This window comes from Protopterus annectens, chromosome 3.part0, assembly GCF_019279795.1.
Source record: "Protopterus annectens isolate FY-2018-M chromosome 3.part0, PAN1.0, whole genome shotgun sequence".
NCBI classification, from domain to species: Eukaryota; Metazoa; Chordata; order Ceratodontiformes; family Protopteridae; genus Protopterus; species Protopterus annectens.
Genome location: NC_056731.1, coordinates 38,436,139 through 38,460,157, shown reverse-complemented (window position 1 = coordinate 38,460,157; position 24,019 = coordinate 38,436,139). Strand labels below are relative to the sequence as shown.

Sequence of the window (24,019 nt, the reverse complement as noted above, 5' to 3'; positions counted from 1 at the left end):
TCAATGGAGACATCTTCAGGGTCAGGCTTTACCAGAGAGGACATTACACTGGTGGAGGTGCAGCATTCGCCCATGTCAGATCCATGATGTCTCCTCTCCTAGTTAGCATGTGGATGGTCTGGTCTGTGGTGCTAGTGTTTACAAATTCCAGGAATCTCTAGGCCTGCAGGCTTGGAGTCATGTATGATGCCCAGTTTATAGTGGAGTAGTTAAAATCATCCGCATGCTATTGGGTTGACTGCTGAGTCCCACCAGTAAATATAAGTATGAGTGATGTGTTTGCTGGGTCATAGAGGTGAGCCTATAGCTAGAAAAGATATGGTCTGGGACTTTATCTATGGTAATTTGGACATGGAGCAGCTCAAGCTCATCCTCCTAGTTGAGCAGCCTTGAGGTGACCTTGTTATGGATGTAGATTGAGATACCTCCACCTTTAGTCCTTGTCTGTGCAGTTGTTGGCCTAAATGTCTAACTCTGAGGTGTAGCTAGACTGAGGTGAATGGGTTTGCTGCCTGAGATGGGAGGTGCCAGGGTTCATGGTCAGAAGATGCTTATTCAGAGGTAGTACACTACTGGTATTCAGAAATGCACTGATCTAACTTATATGACATCTACCATGTTGCAAAATGAGCCATCATAAGACCTTGTTTTATATTTTGTACAAATTTCTTAGTTCTATTATATACTGGAAATAAGTCATATACAGACTAAAAAATATTCATCTTACATATAATATCTGAATGAGCAGTGACAGGAAAAAAGGTCATCACAGAGAAATAAAAACCTTATTACACATCTTTCTCCAGCCTGTTGATGCCCCCTGAAATATAAAAGCACTTAATGAATAAAGACTCATCTGTCAACCTCCACCCAATTGAGTGAAGAAACTTTTTATTGAAGACCTGATTTCAAACAAATAACACTATTCATTTGGTCACCATGAACATCAGAAATAAGAGTTTCATATTCTAATTCTTGATTATTACGTCCCTATAACCAAAACATGAGCCCTATTGACAATGTAATTCTAGTGAACACAGAAAAAGTCACTTGCATGAATCCAAAGAGTTGTAATCCTATGCCAGAACCACTAGACATGATTCACTGATGCCCTATAACTACAGTTATGTTTGCAAAGATTATATGGAAAGACCCACCTCACTGTTTCATGGTACCAATATGCCATATGAAAAAACTTGTACTGTGTAATGTGTGTTTTTTCAAGGACAGAATGAACTTTTATATGATCTCCAAAGACAAAGCATAATTTTGCTGTGAAATAATTATATAGTGCAAGATTTCACTTTTGAACTGATGATGAAAGTAAATCTAGGTCAGGTGCACTAGACCTCATGTACTATTTAAAGTATTTAGGTGATAGCTGAGTTTCTTTGATGTTAAGAAACCACTGCATTAATTTGCAAAGATATATTTTGATTGTAAGAATACATAATACAAAGAGATATCAGAAAAATGTAATTAGATATGTCATATTGATTTGCAAAGGAATGAACAAGAGGAATTTTTTGTGACCTTGGATGGTAAAACAGGTTGTCTTAGCCAAAAACGTAGAATTCCAAAATAATATTGGTATCTAAGACTTAGGTTCATAGGTTCATAGGTTCATACTAAGCTATCTGCCCAAGGGCATTTATAAGCCTAGCCCATAGTTATGTGGCGTTTGAATAAAAACTATGCCTATCATTTTTCTGTGCCTCTGTCAAGCAGTGACACTGAAGTAATCCATCTCCCATCCATTGGTCAAGATTCCTCTTGAACAAGGCCTGCTCTGCCTCACATGTACCGGGATTTTGTTCCACAGCATAGGGAGTCTCTGGGTGATGAATCTGTCCCTCCAGCACGTTCTATTTATAACCGTGTCAAGGTTTAAGTCTCCCGCCCTTGATGAATTTTATGGTGTTATTTGGAGTACTTATCATCTATTTGTATACTATAACAGAAAATCTTCACTCCTACAGCTTATCTGCATGTACACACTCTGAGTGTATAAATATCTGTACTGATGTATATGATAACTGTGGGCTGAAATGCTATGCTATAATATTAAACTAATCATTTATTTGTCATGTGATTATATTGAAGAAAACTTTGTGTAGGGAATTCAAGTTTATTATTGTTGTTTATTGACAGATTTTCTCCCTGAATCTCAGCTGTAAAGGATACGTGTCTAGTAGATTAATCCAGTGCACAAGTGAAACAAATGATTAAATAAATACATAAATAACACTTTTAAAGGGAATGATAGAAAAAGACTGCCTGGTGAGGCAGACTTGCCGAGCTGATGTTTTCCTGATTCTTCTTAACTCTCTCAGTCTCAAGAGTGACATCCACAGCAGTAACTTTTCCCATCTGATCTCTGTATTTTACCTAAAATGGGCAAAATAAACAATTGTTAACTCATGGTTTGTTAATTATAACACTTCATCATATAAATAAATACAAATTTATTTTTGCTTGAAGCACAGACCATAATAACTGCAGTTCTAGACTTAAACAACATTATTATTTCACTGTTCTACAGCACTGAGAATGCATTTTGAGTGCTGCTTTGTACACTATTTCAGGGAAGTATCTGAAAAATCTAGTTATAACGTGGTTTGTATAGTTTTAGTCCTGATGAAGTCTTCATTTGTATTGTGCAGGAGAGGTGAAAGCACTTTTTTTATTAAAGTGTGATAACTTTCAACTGTTTGAACAGCATTTTTTTTTATTCTGGTAGTTGTGATGTCAGTTATGCAGTTTAATTTCTCAGTTTTATTTTTTGTTAGGATTTGGTTAATCAAGAAGAACTGCCATGGCTGATTTACCACCAGAATCTAATATTACGTTTGTTTTTACATCCTGTGTCAGAGGAACCTAGAAGCCCAAGAACAATTGCTAATAACACAAATGAACAACATATTTTAGATCTGCACTAGTTATGCAATGAACTAGTTATAGGTAATGCAGCAGAAACAATAACAGCATAAGCAGCAGAATTCACAACTATTTGATAAACCACAAAATCCTTTTATGGAAAATGTCTCTGAAACTACTATTCATCTTCCAAATACAAGTGATGACTACAATGAGACTTTAAACTTGCTACAAAAAATGTTAAAAAGTAAGTCTCTGACCTGGGATATTGTTTGCATTGAGGAATGCTTCAAATCATAAGCAGCACCCAAATAATTAAGATTTGAAAAGTTTTCCAGTGACAACATAGTGAAATTTTTAAGACTCTTAGAAAATGGGAAATTAATACCTATTTTAAATAAACTTTATGAAATCAAACCAAAGGATGTTCTTAATAATCAGACGTATGAACATGCAATGTTTCCATAGTGTATCACAAATTGATCCAGTAGTACAGTCAGTAAAACATAACATACTATAAAACAGAATGATGAAAAAAATTAAGTAGATGGAAAACTACATTTGCAGAGAATGTTACATATTTATTCTCAAACACAAAATATACATAATACATGTATAATCAAATAAACATTAACTGGTGGCAAACTCTTTGATGGTCTACAGTAGTTAAGTTTGAACATTTTTTTACTTCTTCTTTTGGCTTTTCCCGGTTAAAGGTCGCCACATCAGAACTCCGGTCTGCTAATGATTGGCAGTAGATTTTTACAGTGCCGAGGTGCCAACCCGATGCCCAACCTTTAACGAAGGCACGCCCATTCACGTATGTCTTTTGAATGCCACTCGACCATGGGGAGGACATGCAGACTCCACACAGAAGGTGCTCCAGTTGAGAATTGAACAGGAGAACCTCTTGCTGTGAGGCGACAATGCTACCACTGCACCACCGAATAAGTAAAACAAGTGGTTGATTTAAGGGATGAGAAGTATAACTTAATTTTATTTCATTGTTTACCCAAACCACCAACATTTCCATGTACAGGAAACTAATGTATGATAGTGGCATACACACCATGGAAGAAAAAGTGGATAAGGTGTTTACCTCACAGACACAAAGTACAGGCTTGAGTCTCACCTTTGAGAGAAATTAGCTAGGCTTAAATGACTGACAAGGGCAGCTAGCCTAGTGCTTACCTGTGCACAATGTGATAAAAGACATGTAGAGAAATTTTATAAAGAACAAAAATTTAACTGAGCCTGCAGGTAGCGAACCAACCATTATACACAGGAACAGATACATTATTAAATCATAGACTAATTTAGAAAAAATGATTTCACAATATTAATGTTACATATAAAGAAAGGAGTGTACGAATGTGGCACCCGTTCTTCATGTAGAAATATTTTTATGCACGACCAATAATATCCATGGAATACTTTTTCTGTTAATAAGCATTACACTTGCAATAGTAATAACGCATATGTGGTATATATAATTATGTGTTCAGTTTGAAGATCATTTTATGTAGAAAAGGCAAACAAGAGATTATCAAAAAGATATTATGAACATTTGTGTATATATATGCCATTGACATTTGTAATAAAATAATGCCTTAACTCTTTGGTATGCACAAGATATGAAATGTTGTAGCATTTTGTTTTGGATAGCATGGCAATTGCACACAAAGGTGGATAGTATGATTTTGTGTTTGACCAGTAAGAGATAAGATGGCAGTTAAAAGAAAACCCCACATTAATGGAGCTTAAAATTAAAACCTGTAAAAAAGTCTTATGCTTGAAAGTAATGACGTATTTAGATACTGCCATAGTTTTCCATTTTAGCAAATTGCAACACTGAGCTTTAAAATGCTTGTTGAATTTTATATTCATGTAATTCAATGTAAAGCACTGTAGTAATTTCATATTGGCTTCACTTCTGATGAAGCTTCCATTTGTATTGCATGTGAAACAAAAGTGTTTACTTTTTCATTAAACAGTTGAAACTCTACAGCTGTTATGAACAGTATTTTTTCTTTTGCTTTCTGTTTTGTGTAACACCAATCTTGTTTATTTTTTTCAGTTTTATGTATGTATGTATGTATATATGTATTTATTTTACTTTCAGGAGGACAAAATGGCTATTTTTTTCCTCTCAGCTAAGCTTGCTAGACTTGTTTTGCTCCTAGTCATAACTGTTGAATGCATCTATGACATGCTCCACAGAAATGCTAGCTAGTTCTCTTCTCTCTACTGATTATCCAGCAAGCCTTTTTATTATCATTTGCAAAAGACCTTTCATCTTTCGTAGGAGGCGTTAAACCAAGATCACATCTGCCTGAGCTGGTTTTAGCTCAGGTAGATATAAAAGGTCCAATGGAACCCATCAAAAAGAACAGGGGAAGTTCCATGATGCCCTGGCCAAATTTCCTCTAGTGGTATAAAATCCACTTTGGGTCTCCCCTGAAAAGAGTCTACTAGCCTAGTGGGATTAACCTAGTCAAAAAAAAGATAAAATAATTCACTGCATTACAAGCCAATTAAGCTCCTGGTACACACCGTTTCCTAACCATTCTAGATTTATAAGCATCTTATAGCCACAGTTGGTATCCACATTTGTTCATTTATTATATTTCTAAATTCTCCAAAATGGGTTTTAGATGGAATACTTGAAAATATTATTGCATGCTTCAGATAAATTAAACAGAAAATGCCTTCAAATTTACCATATTAGGGAATTCACACAAAGGAAACTTCAAAAATCAAGAAACAATAATTCTTGGCAATTCCAACCTTGATTGGCAAACCTGTACTTCCAATAACCCTACAAATTTCCTCAATCTCTACATTTTCACCCAGACCAAAAATTGCTCTACACATTTTGACAAACACTCCAACAGACAGTCTACATTAGACTGGATTCTAACAAACCCAACCTGAATTACATAGCAGGCTGCCTTCCTGACTCTCTCAGTGATCATGCCCCCACTTTTCTTTACAGAAAACATGTACACACTCTATCTAACATCTTCTACAAATACATTCACTGCAAAAAACACTTCTCACCCTCAATTTTTAATCTTATCCTACAACAATTTGACTGGACTCCTCCAAAATATCTCCAACTCGACCTAAGAGTACAATTTTTCAACTCTACCTTCCTTGACATACTCAACAACCTTGCCTTAATTAGAAAAGTGTACACAAAATCCAAGCCTCTGCCCTGGCTAACCAAATAAACCAAGCTCTTACTTAAACAAAGAGATAGAGCATGGTCAGACTACCATACCACCAAAGACACATCTAGCCTAACTACCTATAAACAGCTAAGAAATCTAGCAAAGAAAGAAATCAAAGCAGACAAGCAAAAGTACTTCCTTTCCTGCCAACAGGAATGCCAAAAAAAAAAAAAAACGCTGTAAATTCTGGGATAACATAAACTATCTACTGACTCCAGGTGACTCCCCTACCCCAGCCCCAATAACCAGTAACAACGCTGAACCCATAGCAACCCAGATCAACTCCCACTTCATAAATTCCATTCCCTCCTTTCTAGGCGACCATCATACTACACATCTTACACTCCCTACCGTCTTTCCTGATAATCCTAACCCCTTTAATTTTTCTCCCATTCAAACAAGCTTCATTAAATCTCTCTTAGTCAAACTCAAATCTTGCTGTCTGGCTGCTGACTAGCTCCCAAATGAATTCTTAAAATGTGCAACTCCAACCATTGCTTACCTCATCTCTATCTTGATCAATCACTCAATCTCCAAAAATTATGTGCCTATTCGCTGGAAAATATCCCATATCATCCCACTCCACAAAGGAGGTCCCACCAAAGAACTTTCCAACTTCCGCCCCATTGCCATTCTATGCCCCATAGCCAAAATCCTAGAAAAATGCATACACAAACAGCTTCTCCCAAATAATCTCTTATCCCAGTCACAACACAGTTTCAGACCCAAACACAGTACTTCCATTGCCCTAATCTCTTTTACAAGCACTATTCATCAACTTCTAAATGAAGGCTAGGAAGTCTTCTATATCTTTTTGGACATGTCTAAAGCCTTTGACAATGTTTCCCACCAACTTCTACTCAATAAACTCTCTAACCTACAGCATCAACCCACCCTCTCTGTCCTGGTTCCTCAGTTATCTTTCAAATAGGCAGAAGGCCACCAAATGGCAACATTCTCTCTCCCCCCTTCTCCCCCTTTCTGTAAGCATCCCCCAAGGTTCAATACTAGGCCTTCTCCTCTTCATTCTATTCACAAATGATCTCAGTACAACAACTAAACTAGCCATGACCATCCAATACACAGATGATTCTACCCTTACATGCTCTGCTCCAACACCTCAAGAACTTGAAATAAAAATGCAATCATCCTTCTTTAGCAGAGAAAAATACCTCTCAGGTGATCAATTAATACTTATCCCAAACAAAACCAAACTTATAATCTTCAAAAACAAGAAATACAAACCTTGTAATGTCCCTTTATTAATTTACTCCTCGATCGGCACAGAGATCAAACCCACAACTCATACCAAACTCCTAGGGGTCACTATTGATGAGAATCTAACCTTTTAAAAACATGTCTCCTTAACATTCAAAAAAGTGCACGCCAAGCTTGGCACCTTATAAAGGCCAAACCATACCTGTCTGACAACGCCAGGCTTGCCACAGCCCGTTCTCTCCTTCTTTCACCCCTCCTTTACAGTTCCCAAATGTTCACCAACCTTCGCAAATCAGACCTTAATAACCTAGAGTCCTGCAATCACAAAATTGCTAAATTTGCTTTGAATGCCCCACACAGGACTCACCACTTTACTGTGCTCTCTCAACTAAATGGCTTGAACTCCCTAACCTTCTGGCTCTCAACCAGCTATCAATGGTCCATAAAATAATCCACCTTCCCACTAACTGTTCTGCCCTCTCCAGTCTCATCCAACCAAATTTTAACCCCAGGACCCTGAGATCCTGCAATAAATTTACACTAAAGGTCACCAAATCTAATAACTATCATGGCGACTGTCTCCATTCCAATAAAATTACCAGATTATGGAATACTCTCCCTACTGCAATTACTAAAAACCCACACCATCACGAGTTCAAACAACTACTAATAAACTACCTAACTAACCACTGGCTTTGCTCCTGCCTTACACAGGCTAATCCTCCTATGCTCACTCCCTACACTGCCTACCCATCCAGGTATTTTTTGGCACTATTGCTACAACTTCTCCCTGATTCCACACCAACCAAATATTCCTTGTATTAATCTCTTGCTTGCTACCTTGCCAACACATCTTTTAGGACACTGTGTACAAGGTTAATTTATCACTTTTCAAGTCCAACAATGCTAGCCTGTGGATCAATTTCTGTCTTCACTCTCTTATATTGGAAATATAGTTGTATATTAATGTCTTAATATTGCTGGACAGTGAACAATGCTGTCTGACAATGTATAAATTGTAATGTTGTAGAGCTTTTCTCCCTGGGCCTCCACTGAAAACAGGCTCCTGGCCCAGTCAAACTTTCCCAGCTAACAAATGTAATAAATAAATAAATAAATAAATAAAATAAAAAGCTACTTCAGTATTCATTAAACTGTTTACCAGTTGGAGTTCTAATTTTCTCTACATTTTTGACGTGTAGCTATGCAGTGTGCAGGTTAGCACTGTTGTCTCAGAATGCAGAGATGGTGACTGATATGCATAGCTTACATAACTCTTCCATATCCACATTTTATTCATTTATTTATTTATTTATTTAGGGAGGGGGTTGTGGTTTCCTCCCACATCCAAAGATGTCCCAGTAGATAAATAAGCAGTCTTCCTAAAGTGCCCTTAGCTATGTGTATGTGTGTGTGCATGCAAGTTTGTGTGTATGAGCATATATGGCTTGAGGCATACTGGAACACTGCCCAGCAACGCTTCTCTGCCTTATCCCCATTGGCTGACAGAATGAGTTGTGGCTCCCCATAGCTACTAATAAAATAAAGCAGTTAATGGAAAATAAATGCATGAGTGAACTAATGTGTTTCTACAGTTTCGTATTTTGTTTGTTTGCATAGACCAAAGTTCTCAACACACAAATATATAGGCTATTTTCTCAAACTACAGATTCTCTTTTATTTCATGGACAAATAAATGCACTATTAAGCCATTTATCATTTGATGTAATCTTTGTATATATCAGTTTAACTGATTTATAACGTAATTGCTAGCTCTTGGTACATTTCGTCAAATGTTCCCTCAGACCTCTTGCCACAATTCATAACTTGCAATCAAGATTGAGCAGTGTGGGATTTCTGGGACAAAAGTTTCACATTTCAAATCCACTGTATCTCTCTCTCTCTCACTCTCTATCTCTTTGTGCAAATTTAAATCAGTTTCAGTGATATTGGTGGATAACCTCCTTTTTCTTAACCTATATGCTATTTTCAGCATTATGTTACCTTAGCTTAAATCACTATTTTGTATTTTAATAATTCTCTGGTAGCTACTATGTTTCTTATATTGCTTCTGGCCTGTCCTGAAAATGGTCCATGTGTATCAGTCTAGTTAACAAATCTAAATAAAATGATAAACAAAATAGAATAACATAAGATTTTACCTGTGTGACTGTTTTGACTGCATTGTCACCATACTTGTGTAATGTTTTCAGATGTTCTTATGAACTGCTTTAGAACAAAACCTCTGTGAACACTGTTTGATTGGTGGAAGAATTTGGTTGTGTTCAGGTCCTTGCATGGTGGAGTGGGTGGACTTTTATGTTTATAGGTAAAAAACACAAGAAAAAAAGAGGAAAGAAAAGGAGGCATGGTATTTCATTGGAATTTTAATGGTGGGGCATAAGGCTGGAGCCTGGGGAAGAGGGCATATGAAGTTTCTGAAAGCAGGTGAGGCAGGACTGTGCTCGGGAGGAGGGTGGTAGTGCTAGCCAAACAGTTTGAGATTATGATCAGTGATTTCACCAGGGGATAAGGTCCATGTTTGCTGCATTCAGAGCTGTGTGGATTGAAATCAGATGCAGCTGTGGAGTTCCCTTGTTGGGCATGTCTGCAAGGCTTTGTCTGGTAAAGGAGAGGCAAAGGTGTTTTGTTTTTTGCTACTATGACATTTCTGAGTTTTTACTGGGAGGATTCAAGGCTTGTGAATAGCTGTTTGTTGGGACTGTGGCAAGAAATATTGTGCTGACCTTTTCTGGATTTGTGTCTCATGTTGTTTTTTCCTTGGATGTTGTGTGTGGCTGCCATTCTTATGGTTTTTGGGGACTGCTACCACTCATTTTAGCAAGTTTCTTTTGTTGGGGTTTTCGTTGGTGGTGTCTTCTGATTGTTAGAGGAACAGCTGATGCTCATGAGTGTTTGCATGCAAGATGGCTCGCTAACATGGGGGTGGTGGTTGGCGGTGTATAGGGCCATGGTGGTGTTGTGCATCTCTCTCAGCTAAGGATTGTCAGTTTTAAATTGTCAGGACATGCAAACCCTTCAGGAGGTAGGCATTCGTTACATCATTGTTCGTTGGGGGAGGGAAGACTGTTAAAGGCCAATATCTGAGTACATACAGATGCTGGGTGGAGTGTGAGTAGTTTGGGCTCCTAGTATTATGAGCGAAATAGCAGTGTAAAATGGATTGCTGCAGAAGAATTTTCTCCCTCCCAGAATACAAATGAAAGTCAGGACCAGAAGCAAGGCTAAGCACCCAATGTTGCTTTGCTTACTGGGTGATGATAAGTTAAATGAAGTGTACTTTAACTTTTGCAGCATAAACAGAAAGAAAACCCGTCCATTTTTTATTTTTCTTTCTCTGCACTCATAGTCCCTTTTCTTTTCTTATTTTTTTCTTTCCATTCTTTATAGATGGCAGCTTACAGGAGAAATAGGAGGCTATCATAGCCCAGGCAAAAGAGCTCTTTTGGGAGGCAGCAACAGGGGATCAAACATTGATGGAGAAAGCCAGTTGGGTGTGTGGCAAGAGTCAAGTACAAGCAGGCAAGTGGGGGGCAATTTCCAGAGGGAAGAGTGCCAGTAAGACAGCAAAAGACATGGGCAATGAAGGTGTTTCTCTGAAGGATTTATTGGCAGCATTGGCAGTATTCAGATGGCATAGGACTGGCAGATGTAGAGCCAGGACATGCAAGAATTCGGTGATGGGTTTTGTTTATTATATAGTGATTTGTTTGTTGAAGGACCGCTTGCAGGCTTTGTCATTATTGACTTATTTTGTGACAATTCTTGAAGCACAGAAGTTGTGGTCTGGTAATGTGTGGTTATGGTATGGTAAGCAGTTTCGTAAACAGAAGGCTGTTGAATAATAGCTAAAGTCGAAGGTTAGGTATCCTGATATTTGGCTGGCTACAATATTGGATAGTGTGAGTAGTCAACATATGTTGCATACAGCTGGGACTGAGAATGGTGTTGTTCGTTGGGCTTTTAATTATGGTTAATGTGCATGCCCGGCATGCAGATTTTCATGTATATGTTAAATTTTTGCTCAGGATCATGCCACTCCTCAACGTTTGCATCACGACGGAGAGGGGGTGCAACCAGTGTTTTTCAATGAAGGATGTAGAGTCAATTAGGATGCAAGGTCATCAAGAGTTTAGAAGATGTGGTACCTTTCAGGGACAAAGATGGGGAACATCATTTTGAGGTCAGAGAAATACGGCAACTTACCCATTTACCCATTAGAGTTCAGGTATTATAGATATGCTTGGAAGCTTATCCGAGCATGGAAGACACCCAGGATTTGGTGATGGGTTTCTTCAGAGGGTTTTCAATCAAATTGGTAGTGGTTGGAGATCGGGTGTTTTTTTAAGAATTTGCATTCTGTTTGTGGTAAGGAGGATATTTTATGTAACTTGACAGACAAGGAGTAATGGGTTGGTAGGTTATTGGACCCTTTTGATTTCCCTCATTTTGATAATTTTAAGGTGTTACCCATGGGTTTAGTACCCAAGAAGGAGCTTGGGGAATTTTGTCTGATACATCACGTATCCTTTCCATAGGGTGACTCTGTTATTTGTAAGGAAGATCCTCAGGTCAGGTTCCTCAGGTCAGGTATGCATCCTTGGATGATGCAATGGAAGTGTTTAGGGGGTTTGCAGATCCTTGGTAGGTTAAGATCGATACTGAGTTGGCCTTTCATTTGTTGTCAGTGTGGGAGGAAGAGTGGCCATTACTGGGCATAGTAGCAGATGGTAACTTTTAGTTTGATAAGGCCATGGCTATGGCTGGTTGCTCCATGGCTTGTGCCATATTTGAGAAATTTAGCTCTGCTCTTCACTGGATATGGCAACAAAAAATAAGTGGTCAACTGGCTTCCTTTTGGTTGGAGAGGGCTATAAGAGAGCCAAGGAAAAGATGCACACTTTTATTCAGCTGTGCACTGAGTGGGTGGTGTTCTTGCTGGTAAGAAGCTGGAAGGGCTGGCTAACGCTTTGTTTTTTCTTGGCTTGATGGCGGATGCTGGCTAAGGTTTGTTTTGTCTTCTGGGGCATTTCAAGGAAAAGATTGGCTGATTTCTGACTAAGCACAATGTGCAGATCAAGGAGATGATAGCACTTTTGGGTCCTTTAAACTTTGCTTGCCGAGCAGTTAGTCCAGGCAGGACTGTTTGTAGATCAGTGGCATTTTTGCTGAGGGAGAGAGAGTATGCACCATGGGCTGTGGGTTGGGAAGTTGTTTAGGACAGATTTGAGTTTGTGGGCAACATTCCTTGTTCGAATCAGTGGCATTTTGTTTTGGAAAAAAGCTTGGATGATGCATGGTGAGCTGTATTTCTTCACTGATGCTGCGGGAGGACAGGGAATGGGTGTATATTTTGATGGGGAATGTTTTGCAGTTTAGTGGCTAGAGGACAGAGCCAAGGAGTGGAAGAGGAATGTGGCATTCTTGAAGTTGATGCCAGTTTGGGCAGCTTCACTGGTTTGGCAGGAATGACAATGGGATAGGAAGGTGGTTTTTGATTTAGACAACTGAGCTGTAGTTCAGGTCCTCAACTCAAAAATTACCAAATCAAATTTGCTCTTGTTAGTTTTAAGGAAGCTTGTGTTACAAAGTTTGGTGATTAATTTTTCTTTTTTAGGTGTACATTTATCAGGTGCAAAGAATGTGACAGCTGACAGCCTTTCTCATTTTCAGTTTCCCAGATTTTGGCAATTGACTGTAGAGGCAGAGGCTGAACCAGTGTTAACACCAGCAGACGTGTGGTATCTTGGTCAGCTGTAGTGAGGTGGATAGTTCAGCAGTCGTGGGCAGTATTGATGAGGAAGGCTTACTACAGGGCATTGTCTGTCTTTGCCGAATTCATAGCCAGGATACCAGAGTAGACAGAGTATGGTCTTTGAAATTATTGTTGCATTATTTGTCTACTGTTTGGTTGGAAGGACAGGCAGTGATAGGGGTGAAGTTGGCAGCACTTAGTATGTTTTCTCGGATAGTGGGACTGGATGATATAACAAAATCATAGTCGATAAGCCGGATGTTGAAAGGATGGGAATGGGTTCGTAGGTGCAGGCTTGAAGCTAGGTTTCCTATAATAAAACAGGCCTTTCGGGTTTACAGTCAGGGATGGAATTATTAGTTGGAAATTCAGTTGATTATCCACTTTGGGCTACACTGGTGGTGTCGATGTAGGGTTGGCTTTTAGAGGGTATGAGCTCTTGGATTCCTTGCTGGGGGTGGATGTGTTTATTTCTTTGTCTACAGTAGTATTTGGTTGGAGCGATATAAGATGGATCAAGTGGGCAAGGGTACGCAAGTTGGATTGCGAGTATGTGTACAGGAATTTCTTTGTCCAGTGATTTGAAGTAGGAAGATGTAGTTTTTGTAGTTTACCTTTATATTGTCGATCACATATGATCGACCTACCACTTTGTCGACACGTTTTCCACTAATTTGAATCTGCAACACATCTTAAATATCAAATTAATGTCGAATTTCAATGTTTCCGGCCACACCACACCTCCACACCAGTGCTACCATGGGTCAAAAGGGTGCAAGATTTAGCCGTTCGCATATATGGTTTTCGGTATTTGGGACGTTCGCATTTTGGAGTTTGCAGAAGCGTGGTTGATCATGTTGAGATCGCCATTTTAAAGGTAAACCAGTTATTGCATGGAGGTAGACCTCAGAATTTTATTTTTCGTTTACAAAGTGGGAAGGTAGTAGAATCAGATCACTTGCTATGCATAATGGTGAAGGCCCTTCTATGTTTGGGTGTACAAGCTAACAGATTTTCCATGCATTCATTTAGAATTGAGAGAGCTTCTGATCTGACATGGGAATGGAGATCAGTTGAGGTGATAAAGAGGACGGGGCATTGGTCATCGGGAGAATTTTCTCTTATATCAGGTGATGTGGAGGATTATGTTGGCAATTAATAATTTTTTTTTTCTTTTTCAGCAGGGATCATTGTCATATCATGACATTCATCTGTGTATTGGGTGGTGAAAGAGCAGAGGCTAGATTGGATGGAGTTGATTTGGGTTTACAGAAATATAGGTAGATGGTCATCTGGCTGTGTCTTAGAGGGTTACAGTGGCATCAACTTATGGACACAGCTGAAGACATGCAGTCTGGCATATTTTGGTGCTCCACCCTGCAGGCAACTATTTGGGAGAAATTCCAAAGCTGCACTTGTTAGCCATGATGCTGAGGGATTTGGTAAGTCTTAGAAGTCAGTTTCCTTTGATTATTGTTTAGTCAGAGATAGTACTGCATTTAGTGTAGATGATGCTGTTAAGTTTATGGGAGTTGAGTGAGCTTGGTGTTTATTAATCAACAACTTGTGAGGGCTCTTGGGCAAGAAGGGGTGTATGTTATTGATCATAGGGATTTTGATGATAGGGATCCAATTTGATTTTGGGAAGATGGGGTGCATGTAAGTGATTTGGGTCTGGAGTTATTTAATGTGTATATGGCATAGCTTTTGCAAACTTTGATGAGATCGTTATAGTTTTTTTTTTTTATTAGTTGGACAGCCTGCTAGCAGGTTCGTTGGCAGAGAAGAGAGTTTGGATGAGTGCCTCTTCTGTTCACCCTTCTTGTTTTTGTTGGTTTGGGTTGATATGATGTGGTTTGGCATAGAAGTGAGTGGGTTCACACTGCTTCTTCTAACAGAAGCTGGGCATAAGTGAGCGTATTGATTAATGCTGCTTTGGTAATAACTGGATGAAGGAGAGCAGGTAACACTGCCTTCAGTATATGTTTGTTGTAATTTATAATATTTGAGCTTATGGAATGCATCATATTTTATTGTTAAACTGATGTTGTGGTTAATAAATGGTTGTATTATCTCAAATGGTGTGATTTTTTTGTATACATAGGGGGCGGTCTGGACAAATGAAGTTTGGACAGATTACTTTGTCCGGAAATGCTATAATATGAGAGGAGGTTAGCTGTTTGGTTTGTGAAGTTAGGCAAAGGTCATGATTAAGGACGAGTGATGGGGAGTTAACAGTTAACTAAAGGAGGGGAAATCAGAGATAGGAAGTGAGATAAAGAGTTGGGTGGATTTAATTGGGTTATACAGGACAGTTAGTCTGGGTGGAACTGATTTCAGTGTGGGCTAGCTGAGCCTGCCCTCCCAGCCCTCAGTTGTCAGTTTGCGTCTAGCTGTTGTTTTTGATAAGATGTTAGAGGTAAACGCTGGCACAGAAGAGGGTCTGAATAATCCCCTCTTGTGTTCCCCCTTCTTGTTTGTTGGTTTCAGTTGGTATGGTCTGGTGTAGAGATGAGCAGGATCACACTGCTTCTAACAAAAGCTGGATATAAGTGAGTCGATTGATAAGTGCTGCTTTGTTATAATGCTTTGTTATAACTGGATGAACTTAAGCAGGTAATGCTGCCTTCAGTATATGTTTGTTGCAATTTACAACATTTGAGTTTATGGATTGCATCATATTTCATGTTTAAACTGATGTTGTGGTTACTAAACAGTCCTCTTATCTCAAATGGTGTGATTTCTTTGTGTAAAAAAGGAGTCTGGATATGCATTCCTAAAACTGTAAACAATGCAAGTTTTGCTATATCAAGACATAAAATATGACTTTTAGCAAATAAATATATATTTTTTTATTTCTGACATTGTAACAACATAATACGTATATTATTCTGATCCTGATAGCTAATTACTGGCTCTGCTCACTTTTCACACCAGTGTAGTCCAGTCCTATAATCCATTTCACTTTCACCCCATCTTCATCTTCTAATCACAGCTCTTCCCTCACCCTACTTAATTACAGCCATCATCTCCCTTCACTTCCTTTGTGTAAAATAATTTTTTATTTTTCTAACCTGCTAGCCCTCTCCCCTACCTTACTTTATTGTTCCACTACTGAAAATCTTAGCACTTGTTATGTTACTAAAGTACGACCTTTTATACTCATTTGTAAGTTGTAAATCTCTCTTTCTCTAGTGACTTTATATACATACTTTCTCTTTTCTTGTATACGCATATTCCTTGACTTTACTAATTTTCACTCTCTCTCTCATCTCTGCACTTTGTCAGCTTTATTAATTTATTTGAAATAATGCATTTTCCCTTCTTATCCCACATTTGCTTCCAGCTCTCTCTTCACGTCTTTTAATTTAAACAAATTAAGGTTAGTTCTCTCAATAGACAATCTTACTATTTCATAGGTTGCTCTGTATTATATTGTATTATACTTGTATGAATAACAGCCTTTTCAAATCTGTTATTTCATACTGTGCCTGTATAAATGACAATCCATATCAAATGTTTATGACATCTATAGTCTTTTTTTTTTTGTTTTGCTTTCATGTAATACACTGGAGCTTTTTGGCCAGGGCCTCATCTGAAAATGGGTTATTGCCCAATCAGACATTCCTGATAAACAAAAATCAATAAACAGATAAACATTAACCCTCTCTGTGTTCATCCTTGTGGGTGATGAGTCAATGTGTCTGACAACTGAATCACCTGTCACTAAAACATTTCTGTAGCTGGTGTCGTTTAGAGTAGTAGTAATTTTTTATCTTTTTGCAGAGTGACTCTTTATTGTAGATTTGTATAACATGAATGAGTGGCATGATTTTCCTGAGACCAAATCATATTCATATCGGGTTTAGGGAATATTTATTTTTTTGACAGCCTCAGTATAAGACATTTTGATGCGGTATCTGAAGGGTTGTGATGTGATGGAACCATATGAAGTTCAGGGAGCAAGTTTGTAGGAAAGAAGGAAGCCTGTAAGTAAATCAGGTATTTGCAACTCACACAGATGGAATTACTAGGGTTAAGAATAAGTTCATTACCTGCAAACAAAAGACAGTTTGTACACTGTCTAAAGAGACCTAGTGCTAAACGTCCAGCAACAGATGTGGAACTAGTGGAATGACCTTCAGTCTTACACAGTGCTTAGGTGTTCAGACCAGTAAAGTAAATACAGCAGAGAGTTATTGCCTGAGTACAGGTGTAGCACTATTTTTCATGGATGATGTAAGTGTTTTCAGTACTATTCATACACTATCCAAATGTAGGCTTCTTGACTAAAGTAATGATGCATTATGTGGGATTAAGCTATCACATCAGCTTACTGTTATATCTGCACATTTATTTAACATTTGTTTACCGGGAAAGTCTGACTTGGAACAAAGCCAATTTTCAGTGGAGGCCCAGGGAGAAACACTACAGATGCATGTCTTTGAAATGTTGGCGGAAACCCACACGATTGCAGGGAAGACATGCAGAGAAGGCACTCAAGCTGAGACTCAAACCAGAGAATTTTTTGCTGTGAGGTGACAATGCTACCGCTGCACTACTGTGCTGTCTGTGTTACATGTTACAAGCAGCAAAAGTAGACAGCAATGTTACATGAATATACATAAACTGCATGGCATCTGGACACCATCTTATCTCTGAAAGTGGCTGAATCAGCTTGCAGTATCTCCCCAGCTGTTGTGATTTATAAACACTGGCTATGTCCTGCTTCTTCACAGCTGCATGCCTACTGAATTACACTAACAGATTTCACCAGTCCACCTTGGCAGTTCAACAGCAGATGCTGCAGTTTATCTAAAAGATTTATAGGAGCCCATAATCACCAGTTTGATATGTCAGAACAGTGTCTGTGGTACAACTGTGTGAGGCAGGGCACTTCTTAATATGCCATTATACTCAAGGCTGTTCTGTATAATGATACACAGTACCACTGTTACTGAAACAATTCATGGGGTGGCTTCCCCAGTACCAGCATGAACAAAATCAGCAAAATCAACAACCGCCAGTTCCTTCAGTGTCTTGGGAACCCGTTCTCCAACCAGCAATAGCAGAAATCCTAGAAATCTTAACAAAACGCCAGGCAACTAAAAAGCGATAAAGGCAGTAAAGTCTATATTATTACATCCAATGTAACATCCAAGTTAAGCGCTTTCACTTACATCACAGTAAGCTTCATCAGAACTACGAAACTCTAACTGACATACATTTAAATAAATTATTTGGTGCCAAAAAAAACAACAGCAACAATCATTTAAAGTGATACAGTAAGAACTATAAAATACAATTATACTGTGTCTATGACTGTCTGTAATATCCTAAAATCGCTTAACAAAACTTGTGCAAAATCACATAAGTCTTTAAAAATCAAACGAACTATTTAAAATAAACTATTTAAATATCAAATGAGCTATATGAAGATCAAATGAACTATTTTAAAAATCAATTCAAAGCTAACAAAGGTTTAATAGATATAAAATCATTAAGTCCAGGTGGGGTAGAGGCATCAGCATATATTTACTGCCTTTATCGCGTTTTAGTTGCCTGGCGTTTTGTTAAGATTTCTAGGATTTCTGCTATTGCTGGTTGGAGAATGGGTTCCCAAGAATCTGAAGAAACTGGCGGTTGTTGATTTTGCTGATTTTGTTTGTTGGTAAATTTGTTTCAGTACCAGCATGAACAGAGGACATGTTACTCTGAGGTACATACAGAAGCTATACTCAGATGTCTGCTACACAGTATGGACTGTGCTGTGTGTTACTGCATATATCCATGTCAGACAGCTGTGTCTAACTTTCCCACACCAACATTTTGATGCATAATGCCACTTTCCTTACTGTAGCATAATTGTAATACAAGACTGAGATGGCTATGTACCAAAATGGGGAAAAAAATGTAACAGAAATCCATGAGTAAAAGTCCTGGTAGATCCATCTTGAAATGAGGTTTGCATGTATAAACTTATTTTTAGAAAAGATACAGAATGTTACATCAATATCACTACAGTTACAGCACAATTCAGTCTGTTTCTGAAGTAAAACCATAGCAAAAATGCAGTCTTAGTTGATGTGAGGGGTGAGCTCTTCACACCACTCATGCAGAATTATTTACCCCGGTTTCTCTGCTGAGGTGTACTCACCCTCTACATTCCCTTACTTATTACTCCAAGATTTTATAACCTTGGTGTAGATTGGAAAGGTCTCCTTTCTTTGAAATTGCATAAACTCTCTGGAATCAATCTCTGTGAATTGTGTAGGTACTTGTATAAGAGTAAATAAATCTCACTGTCACAGAGATGGTATTTTACAAATAAGTTCATCACAAATAAAGCAACAACTTTAAACTATGCCCCACCTACTGTTCTCAGACCCTCCCCCCCCACACACACACACATTGCAGGCAAAATAATTTAACATTTTAAAAAAATATATATTTTCTAAAGGTTCAGCATACTTCATACTGTCACAGAAGCCTCAACTAAAGGCATAAATAGAGTATATTTGAAAAACAGCTTGCCTACTTCAAATGGGTCCCCTTCACATGGTCGACATTTAACAATGTCGACATTCATATGGCCGAGACCATATGATCGACATTTGAAATGTCGACCATGGGGAACCGGCATCTCCATACAGTGTGGAATGGAAAGATTTCTATTTCCGCATTGTAGTGCGATCTCGGAGTTGGTATATTAAAGTTATGGTGGGTGTAGGGGTGCGGAGACCCCCTGCTAACATCTTTAAAGTTATTTTTTTTCTTTTTTTTTGGTCTACTTGTATGTTCGACATTTCAAATGTCGATCATATGGTCTCGGCCATATGGGTTTCGACATTGTGAAATGTCGATCATATCAAGTAGACCCCTTCAAATATATCTATGAACGGAGAAATGAAAAGTGGTTCTATATGAAAACATCCAGTTTAAAGCAACTAAAAGAGATATCTCTTTAATAATAAGAAAATGTAAATCCCAAGAACAATAAAAGCAGCTCACATTTATTGAGATGTTAACAGAGATGGGATTACTACAAAAATTGCCGCAACAAAACAATGACTATAATTTCATGCAAAACTTCAAAATACCCAAAATCCATCTATTTCAATACACTATAATCAGATTTATAATGACAACCATTTTGGCTTACAATGGTAAACTGCACTCTAAACTTATTGTGCCTCAAAACATTACAACCAACATAGCTAAACACACAAAAAAAGCAATTAGACAAACTCATATCACTAAACATTGCACAAACCCCAATGTTTCTGCAGAGGAGTTATCCTGTATCCCAAAACAAGGGAGCTGTATCCCAGCACCTCTGACCACTAAATATACTGATTCTAAGGTCATATAAAAAAGGAGAAAAAGAAGAATTAAAAAAGAAATATATAAACTCATTTCTTCCCTTTTCCCTTATTCACCAAGCCTCAGATATCCAAAGACCACACATACAACAAATCAAGCTTCAATACTATGTGATATTTACAAGATAAAATATCAGTTACACAGCTGTGATTAAATGTGTTTCAGCAAAGTGGCTGCAAATAAACAATAGGGAACAACAGCTTGCTATCTGTTCTCAAAATGAGATCACAACACTTAGTTCAGAAGTTTCACTGTCAAAGGAAATTTCCTGGTATAATTTCTTGAACATATATCATCAGACATTCATAATTCTGCATGCTACACATTATGATTTATGCTGCTCAGTTTTGCAAATCATTGTTGCTTTCACTGCATCCTTTTGTGATATCTCATTTTAGAATGTCACTTTTTATGACATGTGACATTATTGACTATTCTATGCTGAAATAAATATGAATTCATTGCATTTCATAGAGCATCGATATATATCACCAGGCTCCACAGATGAGAATCTCAAGCCAGGTGTGGTTCACAGTGGTTTAGATCATTTTCATTCAGATTAACTGCAAGCATTTCTCAGTTTGCTCCTAATGTGGGCTTCTGTTTTGGCTGGTGAACACATCAGTTCCGTATATGCAGTATTTGTTCAGGAGTCCTATGTGACTGCACACGGTGTATGTCACACTTTTTCTCACCCTTACAGATGTGCAGAGGCTGCATTGGTGCACGGTCTGTTGTACTTTTGTATAACATGCATTATCAACCTAATCGATAAGCAGAACTGATGCATCAGAACAATGACTGATATGCATTAATGCTTTGTTTTAAAGTCTGTTATTTGGATACTAAACTGCCACAGTGAAACCTAAGTTAGGCTCTGCTATTCTGTATGCTTTGCTGCAGGTAGTACATTGCTCATATTATTTTTCAGGTGTTTTTGTTGTAGGTATATGCGGCAGTGCACTTCTTTAAGTGTTCTGTTTGAGTGTAATAATGCACATGACAATGTATGTACTACAGTCCAGATGGTGTTTTTTATGACTGACATTGTCATTTCATGTTTTGTTTTTCAGATGAAAACACTTGGAGCTCACCAGAAACCACAGCATGAATACATTATAAGACATTAAATTTAATATTTGGTAAGTAGACTCAGATCAAATGCAATGGTTTTATGCAATCCACATTAAAAGCATGTATAATGTCAACCCACATTACTGATGTTCCTCTGGTTTTCCTTAACTCTGATTAATTCCGGTGGATTTGGTATTGCTGTTGCATGTTTTATTTCATCTTTATATTTTATCTACAAAAAATAAACAAAATGACTGTTAATGTAATAAAACAATCTTCAGTATAAGGCAGGCTACTGCACATCACTGTTTAAAATGAATACTCTTACACATAGCATTTACAGAACTGGAAATTATTTAATTTTAGTAATGTAAAAAAACAGGCAGCCCATATTCTACAAATGTATACTACAAGCTTACTCGAGAATAATTTCTGATAACTGAACTAGATATTATTTTGTGTTGGGATAACTATTGACATTTGGCAACTTCAAAATATACAGCAGTTGATTTTAAACTGGAATTTGTAAAGAGATACACTAGTTTCATTCAGTAATACATGACTGAGATCCAAATACCCCAAAAAAGGCAGTTCTCAGGGGAATGTGAGTATTCAAAGGATTATTCTTTGATGGAAGGCAGGGCAGTGGCTTCATTGCTGAAAGCCACTTTGAAAAAAGGAGAGGTGTTGAACTTTCTCCACTATTACATGACCATGGCATTGATATATATAAGTTAGGGAGGTGCTACAAAAAATCTTGAAAATGTGTTCACTGAAAGTAGTTTCAGTAATTTATATTTATGAATCTGTCCATTGACGTATAATCATTCAACAAATAAACAGGAATCCATTCACTGATGAGTTTCTAAATGGCACTAATACAAATGGGATGTTGTATAAATGGGGAAAGGGGGTCATACCCATGAACGTAAACTGCAAAATGAGCAATAACTTCCCTAGATGTCTCAACAATGAGAGCTACCCCACAAGATATAAAGTGATAATAAATTTTATACAAGCATCAGGGCTACAGTAAGTGCAGTAAATGTAGAAATTAGTGTGTGTGCGTGTGTGTGTGTGTGTGTGTGTGTGTGTGTGTGTGTGTGTGTGTGCGTGTGTGTGTGTGTGTGTGTGTGTGTGTGTTTGTGTGTGTGTGTGTGTGTGTGTGTGTGTGTATGCGTGTGCACATGCATGCGCAATCATGAGTGAACATGTGTTGTGTGCTTGTTTGTCTGCTTGTGAGTAGGTGAGTGGGACAGCTACTGAGAATCTCTGATGTAACAAGGGCCACACAAGAAGGACACATCAATGCAACAGGAGAAAGTGCATGTTATGACTCTCATGCCTATCCTGATGGCGAGCAAAATGAAGGCACTATGTAAGCACCATCAGGAAAAGTACCCCCTTGTATAAACCCCACTACAGCACCAATCACCTCTACATCACCAGAACACTTTAACTGTAGGCAGTTCTTACCTGTGGAGGACACTAGATATGCAAAACCACAGATGGTCCAGGTAGACAAAGCCATTCAGCCAATCCTTTCTACTTAAGTTTGTAGATATTCATCTAACAAGCTACTAGGCTCACTCTATCACCAAAGCATTACCCCATACCTGACACAGATACCACTATCACCTTAGCCAAGGTGCACAGTACCAGCTACTGTGGTCAGTATCACATTGGTCCTACCATCATACCCATCATATAAGTTCTTTAGATCTGAGTCCATATCCTGCACTATAGCAAAGTTACGGCTCCATCCTCTCACACATAAACACATTATCTTCACTTCATCCATGTATCTATAGTTCTTTCCTTTTACTAATTCTTTTCTGTAACTAGAACAATATTGTTAACCAGGCCAATGTAATATTCATGAATGCCTCTATTCAGTGTCAGCCAGAGGACTGACTTCCTCAGACTCTCAGTAGGGAAATGAAAAGAGAAGAAATAAAATCTAAGACAATAGAATGAAGATTGTTAGATGTAGCTTTAATTCGCTACACTAAACTGCTTTATTATTACCTCTCATGAAATCAAAGCCATCTTTACATATATAAACTGTAGATTTTAAACCTTTTAGGCAGAAAGTACAGCTGAAACCCATCGCATAGCATATTATATACAGATCAACAGTTACTTGCACATCACTATGCTGTTGACACTGAATTTGCTGAAAGCATTGCTGCCCATCATTGGAATGCAATTACAGCAATTACTATTAGAAGTGCAAGGCAATGAATCCATTTCACTTTCTTGGACTTCAACCAGTGTTTGATATACAGACCAGGAATTCTTTTTATTTAATTAAATCATTTACAGAGCAAATGAAATGTGGGGAGGTTTACGCTGGGCAGTATGGGAACCAGAGTGATTAGAGATCCTGTTCCTGAAATGACTACAGAATACACATTTATCAGAAGCTTTGTCAAGCTTTACAAATGGCAATGTTACT

The 24,019-nt window shown here is 38.0% G+C and overlaps 1 protein-coding gene across 3 annotated transcripts in view; it reads right to left on the bottom strand.

The window, feature by feature from the left end:
* The window catches only part of LOC122796246 (nebulette-like), a 1,283,698-nt gene that overhangs the window by 379,503 nt on the left and 880,176 nt on the right, over positions 1–24,019 (bottom strand). For all 3 annotated transcript variants that reach the window (XM_044064567.1, XM_044064568.1, XM_044064569.1), the window contains 2 exons: positions 21,701–21,793; positions 2,296–2,388 (listed from right to left, as the gene is read on the bottom strand). In XM_044064567.1, coding sequence (XP_043920502.1) covers positions 2,296–2,388; positions 21,701–21,793 — 186 coding nt within the window. The remainder of the gene's footprint in view (positions 1–2,295; positions 2,389–21,700; positions 21,794–24,019) is intronic.